Source organism: Cryptomeria japonica, chromosome 8 (genome assembly GCF_030272615.1).
Source record: "Cryptomeria japonica chromosome 8, Sugi_1.0, whole genome shotgun sequence".
NCBI classification, from domain to species: Eukaryota; Viridiplantae; Streptophyta; class Pinopsida; order Cupressales; family Cupressaceae; genus Cryptomeria; species Cryptomeria japonica.
In genome coordinates, this window is record NC_081412.1 from 510425976 (window position 1) to 510440324 (window position 14349).

General features: G+C 35.3%; 1 protein-coding gene across 1 annotated transcript; it reads right to left on the bottom strand.

The window, feature by feature from the left end:
* Positions 1-203: 203 nt before the first annotated feature.
* LOC131057235 (probable 2-oxoglutarate-dependent dioxygenase AOP1) lies at positions 204-1595 on the bottom strand. The gene is made up of 2 exons (XM_057991422.2): positions 1111-1595; positions 204-982 (listed from the first exon to the last, which is right to left on the bottom strand). Exons 1-2 carry the CDS (start codon positions 1503-1505, stop codon positions 436-438), a joined length of 942 nt encoding a protein of 313 aa, XP_057847405.1. The 5' UTR covers positions 1506-1595; the 3' UTR covers positions 204-435.
* Between the last annotated feature and the right edge of the window lie 12754 nt (positions 1596-14349).

Below are 14349 nucleotides of genomic sequence, written 5' to 3' on the forward strand. Positions count from 1 at the left end.
GGTAACTTATCAAGCAGAAGCAGCCATTTAAAAGCTTTCTTTTTAGGAGCAACAAGAGAGTTCCAAATATTCTTAAACAGCTTACCCATTGAGAAGGGGATGAATTAGAATACCAGACAGTATTAACTTGATTAACAATATTCTTATTATACATCAAAGAATTATAAATAGAAATAGATTTAACATTACAGAACAAATTACCGTCAACCCAAATAAAAGAAACAAATTTGTCATTAAAAACATAACATCACAAATCACTCATTTCACCATTATATTACTAAACGACATTCAACTAACAAAATGAACCAACTATAACAGATCTTTACAAATGTTAAAATTTGTATGAATTATTTTGAAGACACTAGAGCTGCGACAACTGTACCTCCTTGGTGTGGTGACCACACTATATGCCACCTAATTCTTCTCTTATCTGCTCTATGATTCCTCTAATTCTTTCCGCAATTCTTCAGACTGCAAGTCATTGAAAGTAAAAGGCTTATATCGTCGTGGATTGTCTTCGCTCACAAGCACCTCTGGAGCCAAAACATGGGCATCGCGTGCAAAGCTATAAAAAAGGGGAACCGATAAACGTTTCTCCCACCCTTTACAAATCACGCGGTGAACTGCACACCTATATCTACCATTGGTCCATGCCTTGAGGCTTATCCCTAAGTTGACAATAAGGGAGTTTTGTGAAGGCTTGACATTGACCCACTTCCCTTCTTTCGATAGTACCTCAAGCCCTTCCTCTTCATCATTGTGAAGGATTGTCAGCCAACCTCGATCTGCATGAGCAATCAGACCCTCCTCTCCAATAGATTTTCCCTGAGATGAGAAGCCGTTTATCCTCAACCAGGCTGTACATTTTTCGAAATCAGAGTGGTAGAAAGCTTCAGCGTCCAAACCCAGGCTCACAAGAACAAGTTTGGTAATCCTTTGTGCAAGATCTGACAGAAGTAAACTGAATGCACCTATCGCTTCACTGTAATATAATAGCACCAGAAATTCATTTGTTAGAATGGTAGCAGAATATTTTTCTATGCATAGCAACCAAATAATTTTTCAATAATTGTGAAATGATAAAACAAAAACAAGACGCGGATAACATACCAGAAGTTTGAGTTTCCTTCATCCGGCCATATCTTTCGAGACAATTCAAGGATTGAATCTGGATTGGGCATGTCGACCAAGCAAAATGATTCAAAAGTAATCGGAACCCCGGGGGTATGACTGTAACTCCTTCCGGGACTAGAAGTTGTGACGCTGTCTTTAAGCTCCATAGGCATCGACAGCAAATCCTGGCTAACAGACAAAACCTTTTGCCGAAGATCTTGCGGAACTCCATGATTCACTAACCTGAAAATCCCCCATTCTTCACAAGCTTTTCCAAGTTTGACAACCTCGGGATGATATTGAAGACGGTCTCCCTCAATTTCCTTGGGAAAATGTGAAATGTCAATCACAGGTAGACCATCTTCAAGAGGAGATTGTAACGAGGAGATCATGATGAGTTTAAGAGAGGAAGACAGAACTACTCTCAAACAATATTGTGGTGGATTTGTCAGGCTTTATTCAATACAAATGGACATCCTCACAGTCGACAGCCAGTGATTTTATATCTCAATCCCAAACTTGGCCGCCAAGCAAACTCGACGTAAGCAAAACACAAGCGAACATAAAAAAAAGAAATAAATATGCCAATGAAATAATGATGGTCAATCCGAAATAAAGAAATAAGAAGGTATCGTTACTGGGCCGCCCTAAATGTATTTTCTAGGTTCGCCAGTAAATAACAAAGTACGTTAGCAAAATAATATTGTAATTATCACCACGTTGTCTATGTGGGTATCGTGTCTTGCACGGCAAGTTAGAACTTCTAAATCTATGCATATAAGCACTTTCATGTGTTTTTCAGTCAACATAGTCGTTTTTCTTTTATCATGTGGAAAGGTATTGAGTTTATGTGTGATGGATCAAATCTGCTACGTGTGTTACGTGTGTTTTGGCGTGTTGTATTTTACACATCTGTCAACATCAAATCAGATTGTAATCTTTATTCTGGATTGTGCTTGAATTTTATAAATGAAATACAGCAATGGGATTCAAACTACTATGTAATGTTCGGTTCTTTTTTAAGCTACTTGAAAGGGGTCAATGACACTAAGAAATCCCACCTTTATGACATTGAGATTGAATAACATCATACAAGATCTCATTAATAGAGGCAACATTGAGATTGAAGGACATTCATCCAATCAAGAACATGAGATGTTTATGGAACCATTCCCAAAACATGACAAGGGAAAAGCTAAAGCCACAGATGACTAGGTCAACTATACCAGAGCATCTTATAACTATGATTCAACCATCAATCACATTTCGATGGATAATTATGTCCCTACCATTATCATCAAGGACAAAACGCCTAAGAATTCTACCCAAAGACCCAAGATTGTCCTAAAAGGCATTGGATCTTCTTCTGAACCTACCTCTGAATGCAATGTTACCACTCATCGAGGTAAATTCACTTTGCAAGGTGCTCCAGCTAAAAATACTACTTCCTCATCGACCAAGCCTGAGTATGACCTTGTAGAACAGTTAGGGAAGACACCCGTGCTCATCTCCATCCTTGAGCTCTTACACATATCCCCCACACATAAAGCCATTCTTGATAAATCTTGAGAGACACTACCATCCCCACTGATCTGAATGTGGACCAGTTTTAACCCATGGTGGGATACCTTTCTGTTCCACATTCCCTTACATTTACAGAAGCCAATGACGCCTCCATAAGCTGGCCACATAATATAGCTTTACACATTGAATCCTTCATGCACAAACATCGAATAAAGCAAGTCCTGATAGATGGAGCAGCAGGTCTAAACATTTGTACATTGAGCACTATTAAAAAATTGGGATATTCAAACAAAGTTGTGAATGCTACAAACAAAATTGCCATCAAAGCATATGATAATGGAGAGCATTCATCCAAAGGAATAGTTACTTTACCTCTCAGAGTTGGGCCAGTTACAAAGGATGTGGTTTGTCAAGTCCTTGATTTAGATCTCACTTACAACATATTGCTAGGATGTCCATGGATTCATGAAATGAGTCGTTCCTTCTACATATCATCGATGTATCAACTTTCTACACAATGGAGTTGAAGTGACTGTCAAAGCTGACCCAAATCCATTCATATATTGCAACAATCTGCGACCTAGATCAAAAATAACAATTCCAGCCAATCGAGAAGCTGTTCCATTTTCAGCATATGTGGATCCTGAATCATTGAAAGATTCTACATCAAAACAAACAGAGCTCAAAGAAAAATTCAAGGTTAAAGACTTGGGATGTGGTGAGTATATATTTCATGTTGATCAACTCCCACTATCTCCTAAGGTATTTAGTCAGCATGAACAATCTATAAACAATTTGCAATGTCAAGGAATTGGATGTGAACCACCTAGTGTTGTGGCTACTAAGTCTGAATGCAAATCTCCTCTAGTGGTGCAAGAATCTCTTGATATCAATAGTCCTAAGAATGGTTCCAGCGAAGAATCTATTGAGTGTATCGCCCACCCTCTTGAGAAATCACATAGCCTTACCATTTCATCCACTCATTCCATTTCCACTCCACTTCTAGACTTGGATCAACAAGAATCACAAAAGCCCTTACTCATTGGGGATCACAAATCAAGCTTTGAAAAGAAAAATCTAAAAGTCAAAAATAAAGAAAAGTCCTTCAGTCCAAATCAAAATCAAAAGCTATTGGATTCTACAAAAATTAATGTCAAGGATAAAAATCCTATGAAGAAAAAAGAGCAAGAGATGATCTCACCTAATATCAAAATAACTGGGGGCAAAAGTTCTAAAATTTCAAGTCAAAAAGCATAATTGTTGATCTTAAGTTTCTATCATGGTATCCTACTTTCACTTCTTTTCACAATCATAAGCCTCCATCACTCATCTACTTGTTCCACACATCCTTTCCCTTCTGACGATACATCATGGACCTTTAATGGAACTTTCTTGAAGGACTTTGTCGTCAGGGATGCCTAGACTTCTTTAGGTGGCAAGCATATGGGCCTACGTAGTCCACACACTAGTAATTCTATCTCTGTTCTTTTATCAAGGAAGACAGACACTCAAGCTACATGTATCATTCAGTCAAGGAACAATGCAGCTATAATCACAAGGTAAAGCCTCGCACATTTGAGGTAGGGGACTTAGTTCTCATAGAAAATCCTAAAAATTAGCAAGATAGAGAGAAGAAGGGCAAATTCGAACCAAACTAGCTTGGTCCTTACATCATCACAGCAGCATATGGATTTGGTACATATCAGCTCTCAACCACAGAGGGTGAACCTTTGGAGGATCCTATCAACAAAATGCACCTTCACAGGTTTTACACATAGCTTCAAAGTATCCTAATTCAAAATACAAAAAAATTTAAAAAATAAATCAAAAAGACAAAAAAAAATCATAAAACATAAAAAATCGTTACTTGGTGAAAACCTAGCAAACAGGTACCTTATATATATATATATATATATATATATATATATATATATATATATATATATATATATATATATATATATATATTGTCTAATGGTGAAAACCACTTTGGTGGTTCCCTGGGCAAGTACCATGGTGAAAACAGGGTCACCGACACCATGTGTAGGGACATTGCTCCTCCCTCCTTCAGGATTCCATCTCATCCTTTCACTTTGCACACACTCACAACCTCTTCATCCATAATAAACTTACACATTCCCATCATGGTTTGTTATTGATCTACCTAATATTGGTTGGCCATTCATAATAACCCCCTTTTCACCCTTTCCATCCATAATAAATCAGCTCCTATCTGTGGCTAAGGCAAATCCTACGTCTAGTGATGGGTGTGGAACTGAGAGCATCGCCTATTTTAAGGAGTATAGTTTCTTCCACTTTTCTACAGTCTATCAGCACACAATTCACAATAAAGCAACACTTGTATCGCCAATCTGCAATAAAGTATTAGTTTCATGGATTCAGTCAGGTTCAGATGAGACAGTAGCAACAATGGACTTCAACAAATCAAATATTTCAACAGACTCAAACAACATATGGTTTAGTGCTATCTATCCTTTTTGTGAAAGTAAACATTGTGACCACAATCAAATAAGACTTATACAAGTGACAAAAGACACTAAACTTGAGGACTACATTGAATGTTGGTGTCGAGTCTTGGTTTTATTTTGATTTTTATCTTTTGGTGATATGTCTTTTAGCTTTTTCGGGACGTCTTTGACTAGAGATTCTATCTCCAGGATGTCTTTGACTAGAAAGGTGAGGATGGGGTATTGTCACCTATTTTTATTTGCTATCTATGAATTGTCTCTTAGTAATGCTATAACTTGTCCAGGGATATGAGGACACTGAGAGTCTAGTATGAACTGGGGCATTCCTTGTTTGAGACTGTCTTATCTCCATGCAAATAGGTACAATGACTTTCTGGGTTGAACATATGCCTCGATTGTCATAACCTATTTTGCCATAATAAAGCTCAATTATGATAATGCACAAGAAGCTCTTTCATTTTCATATCTTTGATCCCCCTTTCTTGATTGACTTCCATCGTCCTTCTTGAGTCTGTGTATCCTGCTATCATACGACTAAGTATAATGACACACCAAAAATATTGGCATCTCATGTAGTTTCACCTACATTACCACATATAAGCATTTCATACATACATATAGATATCACATTTGCATCACATCCTACACACAACACATGTTAGTACATTTTACATTTTCATCATGTAAATAATCATTTGCATTATCATATTCAGCCGCATTTCATACATTCACATTTGCATTAGCATAACATATTAAAAACATAAAAAGAACAAAAATATTGCATTTTTTTCATATACATATTTGCATCCATATAATAATCATCATCATAAAACATAAACATAAGCATCACATAGACACATACATCATGAATCATATAAAAGCATCATAGAGGTATACATGCATAAAGCTGCCGCAAGGATGAATCTCATATATATATAATCATAAGTGTCATGATACAATGATGTCAAAATACATATGGCTACACAACCAACCCTCGTGTCACCTTATCTAGACACAGGAACCCATTGATCACTCCTCCTAGCATTGCTGGTAGTGCCAGTCCTGTCGCTGTCATGGTATCCCATGCCACGTGTCTAGCTCTCATCTCTAGTCCGGGATCTTGATACACTCGTCTCAGAGCCTCCCTATCTCCATCTCGATCATAGGGTATCAACTCCCCATCGATCAGTATCCACAGAATCCTATATACATCCTCCAAGGTGACCGTCATCTAACCTATTGACAAATGAAACGTACATGTCTCTGAGTGCCATTTCTCAGCCAGTGCAGTCAGTAGCCCCATGTTCACTCGAAACTCAGTCACATACAAGATGTATCTTTGACCCATAGCCTCAATAGCAGCTCAGTCCTTGAATGTCAGCTCTGGTCATAATCTCTGCGTCGACAGGAAACTCTCTCGTGACTCTAGCATAGGCAAATACTCCTGTAGTCAAACAAAACAATCATGTCAGTCAAAGTGACACTCACTGTTCATCACAAAGTGTTACTTCTATCCTAGTGACACTCACTATTCATCACAAAGTGTTGCTTCTATCCTAGTGACAGTCACTGTTCATCACAAGGTGTTGCTATCTATCCTAGTGGTACCCCTTGTTCATCACAAAGTACTATGAGTTTTGCACTCCCTGTTCATCACAAAGTGCAGCTCATATTTGCACTCACTATTCATCACAAAGTGTTGCACCTATTGGTACTCCCTGTTCATCACAAAGTACTATGTCTTAGTACCCACTATTCATCACAAAGTGCCTTGATCTATCCTATCCTAGGGCCTCTTCTTGAGTGAATCCTCTTAAGTAGTTTCCTACTTGACAACGTATGTTCTATCACAGAATTGTCAATCCTAGCCCTATCTGCTATCCTAGTATTCCCTAGAGGACCTGTTTGAGTGTATCCTTTTAGCAACTTATCCAATCGACAGTGTATGTTCATCATAGAACTGTCGATTTGACCTTGAAGATACAAATGCGCTTTCATTACATAAACGTGCTTACATATTGCACAGACGTGCCTGGCACCAGCATAGATGCACCTTAGCATTTTTTTACCCCACTTGACATTCCTAAAAAAATATTTATTGCACTACCTAAGATGCATTAATGACAACAATTATTGCAACAAAGTACAAGGAGGTTTTATGATACTTATCGGCTCTCCTGCATCGACTGGCCTCTGAAATCGGCGAATGCGATCGAATCTATGCACCAATGCCCTCACTGCTGACTGTTGCTGCTCTATTCTCTCTGCACTCTGATCTCTTGGATGTTTGGATGACAATGAGGATGTTTTCTCCTCGTGGTCTATCTTATAGACTGCCCTAGCCCTAGCCCTCGTCCTCGTTTCTTGAGTCAGTCTTCTTTATCCCGTGACTCTGTCACTCTATCCGATTAGTTCTTTCTAGCCTTTCTTTCTTATCGAGAGATTGTCTATGATCTTTCCAGATGTTTTCATCCAATCTCTTGAGGGGGCATATCATTCCCATCTTGGGGCAACTTTGTATTAGTTCATCTTATCTTCTTTGAAATAATGCGACAAGCTGCATCGTCTCAAAGAGGGGCAAAATGTAGACACCTAAAATTGTCATGTCTAATTAAATAAATATTTTATTTATTTAATTATCTAAGCCTAATTCTTCTATTAATTAAATAAATCTTTATTTATTTAATTAATTCATTTATCCTCTTCTAGCCTTATTTATCATTTAAATAAATACATTTATTTATTTAAATTATCCTTTTCCTAAATTAAATAAATATTCTATTTATTTAATTGATCCCACTTCTTCTATTAATTAAATGAATATTTATTTATTTAATTAATTCATTAGCCTTTTCTAACCATGACACATGTCATTCATCTCTTAATTCATACACTACCTACCCTCTCATTATTTTCTTATTTTCTCTACCTGCCCTCTAATCATAGCCGACCTCTTTTACACCTCTCAATCTTATCCCTCCATTTCATATAGGGTCTTCTATATAAGGAGATGCTTCATTCATTACCAAACCCTAACTAACTCACTATGCATTCAGCCTCGACTACGCTTTCGAACTTGCATATGCAATCAAGCCTACTTGCGACCACATTTCCATTCTTTGCTGAGCTCTTGTGCACACATAAAATCTAAGAGCAAATATATCAAGCAAGATCAATGGAGATAGGAAGAATGGAGATTCAAACCCTATTGGACATGTGATGGTATAATCTTTGTGATTTCATTTGATTTGCATTGTCTTAGGTAATATTCATATGTTATGGTGGATCTTTGTTGTTGTTAGGCTAGGGTTTTGTGGTTGAATTCATTTAGCCTTTCAACATTATTTTATCCATTTTCACCATAAACACTACTCTCTTTTGGTTAAATAACTAAATCCATTAAAATCATAAGTTATATCTATGAACTTATCAATACATGTACTGCTTTGTTGTTTTCTTTGCTAGAATCATGGAATGATTTAGTGATCGCAACTAGTAGTACTACACTAAGTTGAAACTTGAATAAATAGTAGGTTCTCTACTCTTGGACAAGTTAAGACAAAAAAAAACTCTAATTTTTTTAAAGGATGTATTGGTTATTAGAGGAAGATAAAAGGATAAATCAAAGAGAAGAATAAGAAAAAGGACAAAGCTCCAAATCTAAAGTAAGATCCAAGTCTCTCAATAGATCCTATGTTAAGCTAAGTTATACTTATGTCAAGAAAATCCACGTAAAAATGAATGCAAGAAAAATATTACAAGAATGAATTAAATGATGATTTAGATTCAATAAATTATTAGGATGACAATAGTGATATAATTGTTATATATTTGGAATGCATATATGTGAGGATACATCGATGATTAAATATAGAGATTCTTTCCACTTGACATTATATTTCTCATTGAGGCATAATTTTACATTTAGTGTAATATTTTTTTAAGTTCAAAAACATCTTTAGATGCACATTGCGACATTGGTAGAAGGTAGACTATAGGAGTAGTTTAAATTTAGTATAATAATGTCATTTTAGAAACAATTGGGATACTTCACCAATAATGTCATTTTGATGACAAGTCGAAACTTTGAAAACTTTTTATGACACACTAACAACACTTACTGTTACTTCAATAAGAGCTAACATTTAGTGAAAATCTATCAGTTTGGTAGCCATTGGACTTTATGGACATACTACCTCTATGTTGGAATTTAATATCTAGCATCTCAATGACTCAAATTTAGAAAAAATTCTTTCAACAACCATGTTTTCAAAGCAAAATAGGAATGGCTACAATTTTTTATTTGCTAAGAAGTATAAAAAAGTGAAAGCATTGCGTCTTGGAAAGGATAGGGAGATCACTAAAATGATTGGTGATTTGTGGAATAATCTAAAAGAAGAAGAAAAATCCATGTTTTCAACAACCAAGTTTTCAAAGCACAAAGTTTGGAAAGAAGAAAGTTTAGCAGTAGGATTGTTCCACATGTTATAAAAAATATAGGGACTTGTAAACTCAAATTGGATATGAGATGTTGACATTAGGAAGTCTAACATTGACTATGTATTTAGTCTATGTGGTGGTGCAATTAGTTGGATGAGTAGGTGACAGGTTGTGGTTTCTCTTTCCACTATTAAGTCAAAGTATATGGCATGTTATCATGTTTGTAAATATATAGTATATCTTTAGAGATTGGGCTAAGTTATGAAGTAGTGAGGATTAATAGTGATAATTAGAGTATTATCAAATTTAAGAACCCTATTTTTCACACACACACAAAAAGCACATTCATATTCATTATCATTTTAAAGTTCAATTTAAACATAAATTAAACATCAAAACATAAATTAAACATCCAACTTTTACAAAAAAATCCTGTAATTAAATACAACATTTAGAAATATAAATTTAAACATTGAAACTTTTACGCATGATTAAAATAGAGAGAAAGAAGGAGAGTAGATAATTTGAGATACAACGAATTAGAGAGAGAATAGATAACGAGAGATAGAGAGTAGGTAATGAAAGAGAGAGGGTAATGAAAGAGAGAGAGGGTAACGTGTGTGAGAGAGAGAGGGAGGTAATGTGTGTGTGTGTGAGAGAGGGGGTAATGTGTGTTTGTGAGAGAGAGAGGGGGGGTAATGAGAGATTGAGAGAGAGAGAAAGGGGGTTTATTGTTGATTTTCATCTAGGGTTTATTGTTTGTTAATTTTTTAGGGTTTGTTGTTCATTTATTTTCTAGGGTTTATTGTTCATTTTTTCTATCTAGGGTTTATTATTCATTTTTCTATTAAGGGTTTATTGTCTTTTTTGGTCTCTAATGTTTATTGTTCGTTTACATTTTTGTTTTTAGTTTTTTTCCTAGGGTTTTAAGTTTTTACTATTTTTACTTTTCATATTTTTTGCAATATTTAAAAACTAAAAAACTATTTTAAACATGAAATTAAATAGAATAAAAAACATTTTTCAAATTTTTAAAAATTAAAAAAAATAATAAATTAATTTTTTTTTAATGAAAAATAATAACAATAAATTAACATTTTATTTATGAAAAATAATATAAATAAATAAAAAAGAATATAAAAAACAAAACTACGTACCTGAAAGGAGGTAAAATTTGGTCTAAGGGTCAGTTGGGATGAAAAAAATGGGTACCCATGCTCCTCTGAAACGTTTACCCATTTTTGAAATAGTGAAAATGATGGAAAATGGTTTTAAAAAAAAAATACATTCAAGAAACAAGTGCCCATTTTTTCCAAATCGGGCGCCTGTTTAGCTTCGGGCACCCGAACCAAAATGGGTGCACATTTTTGAAAAATGTGTGCCCATTTTTGAATGGCTCGGGAACCCGAAGCGAAATGGGTGCCCAATTTGTAAAATTCGGGTACCTGTTTCTAGCGGGCTTTTTTCCCAACCTACAAACTTCTGCCGGATTGGGACCCAACTTTGTGCATTTACGTTGCTCTAGTATTGGACAATTGTACTGAAATATTAAATGATAATGGAGAGATCAAGGCTCTTGATGCATGGACAAGAGAGTTTGATGAAATGACTCACATAGCACTCTAGAAGATTGATGAAGGAGACTGGCTAAATATGTCTACATATCATACTGTGATTGATAAAGTTATTGCAATAGACATCATGTATGGAAAATTTATAGCAATGTTGAAAAATGCAATAGATAAAAAGTGTAGAGAAGATCCAACTAGAGTGCAAGAAATTCAAGTTTTCAAATGGCCATCAAACTTCCAAATAGCACACTGGCATTAAAAATATCCCACCATTGTGGATAATTGAAAAGAATAATGCGATGATAGGAGGGATAAACTATATTTCAAGTACAACTTAGTTATTTAAATGGGGACCTTGTTAGATCATGCATATCATGGCACTAATACATTTGGACTAGATTTTTGACTGAGGTTTCCAACGGAGAAGGTATATTGTGGCCAAATTTGATTTTTTTTTTAAAAATGCCTGAATTCGTCGTAATTCTGATGGAAATTTGCCATTTGGTTTTGATGAAGAAGGCATTAGCAATGAGAATTTTCTTTTTTTTCAAAAAAGTGCTCGAGTTCGTCGTAATTTCGACGACAGTGACCAATACTTAAAAAAAAAGAAGAGGGGAATTGATTTGTGCATTTCAATCCCATGTAGGCATCCATGGCGACTTCAACCCCCAAGAACATCAAACCCGTGTCAAAGGATTTTGTGGCATTGCTTGCAATCCCGTGCAGGAGGTAGATTCAAATTGCCCTAGTTTTTAATTTCATGTTGCAAAAAATATACATGTGGTGGTTAATTGCCCTAGTTTTTAATGCAAATTGGTCAATCTCATAAAACCATAGAACTGTGATTGAGGAGTGAGCTTTAAATTTTGTAGCAACAATCCCTTCCTCCCGTATACTCGTTTGTTGATTGTTCACATGAGATCGCATCTCTTTGTAGCATCATATCAAATAATTCACGAGCCTTGTCCATGTTTCTACATTTTGCATTCATGTCAAGAAGGGCATTTGCAAGTACAACACCTAACAAAATTCCTCTATCTGTTATGCTTTGATGGATGTCCTTACTCTATTCCAAAGCTCCCAATTTTGCATAGGCAGGGAGGATGCTAGCAAAGGTTGTGGAATTTGGCTTTATGCCTACCAATTTCATTTGCTTGAAAGTGTCTAAATCCTTTTAAACAAATCCATTTTGTGTATATCCAACAATCATTGCAGTCCATGAGACAACATTTCTTTCAGGCATTCTATCAAATAGTTCACGTGCCTTGTCTATGCTTCCACATTTTGCATACATGTCTACCAAGGTAGTTGCAACTACAACATCTGAAAAAATTCCTCTATCATTTATGCTTCGATGAATGTCCATACCATTTTCCATATCTCCCATTTTGGCACAGGCAGGGAGGATAGTACCAATGGTCGTGGAATTTGGCTTTACACCCACCAATTGCATTTTCTTGAAAGTTTCTAAAGCCTTCTCAACAAATCCATTTTGTGCATATCTGACAATCATTGCAGTCTAGGAAACCACATTTCTTTGAGGCAATCTATCAAACAGTTCCCGTGCCTTGTTTATGCTTTTAGATTTTGCATACATGTCTAACAGAGCAGTTGCAACTACATCTGACAAAATTCCTCTAACTTTTATACTTTGATGGATGTCCATACCCTATTTCAAAGCTCCCATTTTGGCACAAGCTGGGAGTATGTTGGCAAACGTAACTAAGAAATGCAATGATCAGCTCCAAAGACATCAAACCACTACTAACAAAACCAAGAGACTAAAATATGATAGGGAATAGTGTGAGCTGTCCTGAAATAAAATATATTATTTTCAATTTCAACTAAAACATAATTACTCAGCCATTTAATGTTATTAATAAGTGTTTAATTTTTGAAAGAGATAAATGGTTGGCCACAAGTACATGAGTTACTAAATGCACACAAATAAGTGAATTTGATATTCAAAACTATCTACAATGAATTCAATTCTTGTCCATTAGTCATTTATATTTGCAATAAGCGTCTTTCTTTGTTTTTATTAATCTTTATTCATAGTTATGTGCATATTTCACATTCTATAATTAGGATATCAATTGCTATGGCTGAACACTAGCATGATGTTTGTGTTGTGGTATATAGATGCGTGGAAACATAATTATGGGATTCTTATATTATAGAGATCATAAATCTAGATATCGCATATTAGTTCTAGCTCTTCTTGGATTGAGTCTAAAGTTGACATACAGTCATAAAGCCATTATTAGTAGATCTATCCATTTCTAATAAAGACAATTGAGAAAGTCATTTTGATATTGAGAGTTTCTTATCTATTTACCTATTGATCATTATTAAGCCATAATATTTAGGTCTATTTATCTCTCTTGCAAAACCTCTATAAGTGTCCTAGATTGTCCCTACTACTCACTCTTCAAAAAAATAGTGGAGTTATAAAGATTTGTTGCACAAGATGGTGTTGAACGTATCAACAAGGGTAGCATGGAAGGCATGTTCAAGCTTCCACTTGTACAACTTACAAGAAATTCTTGAAATAGGGATACAATCAAAAGACAAGTAAGTACATACAAACCCCCTCAGTTGAAAGTAAAATCTATGTATAAAAAGAGTACATTGAATCCCAATCCATAAATACAATAGAGGTACCAAAGGAGACTTAATTGGATGTAGCATGTCGCACCAAAGTTGTTAGAGTATGCTAAGATAGTACATAATGTTTCCTAAAGCCACATTAGTATTTTACCCAAATCATTATCTACTAAAACTAACTATAGTAATCCTTTTGAGGATTCATTTCATGGTGCTAGATCTTCATTTAGTTTCACTTCTTGTTAGATAAAATAATAGTTATTTCTTGAGGTAGATGAATATCCCATCAACAAAGGACAAGACCCTTTCTAGACTATAATAAATTCTACTCCAACAAAATATCATGGGGGTTTCACTAGAGATATTGAATAAGAGATAGAATTCTACTGCTGCATTAAAAGCATTGGCATGTTCTTCATTTATTGATGTTGTTTACAATGCATGGATTTTTAGGATTGTCCTTTGAGAAAACATAGTTAAAGTATGGAAGCAGGATCTGCCAGCTCCTGAGGGAATCTTGATGAAAAATAACTATAAAATATTTGTGCGAACTTATATGCAAAAACTCATGTTTCCTGATGGGTTTATGTACAGAAATAAGCATG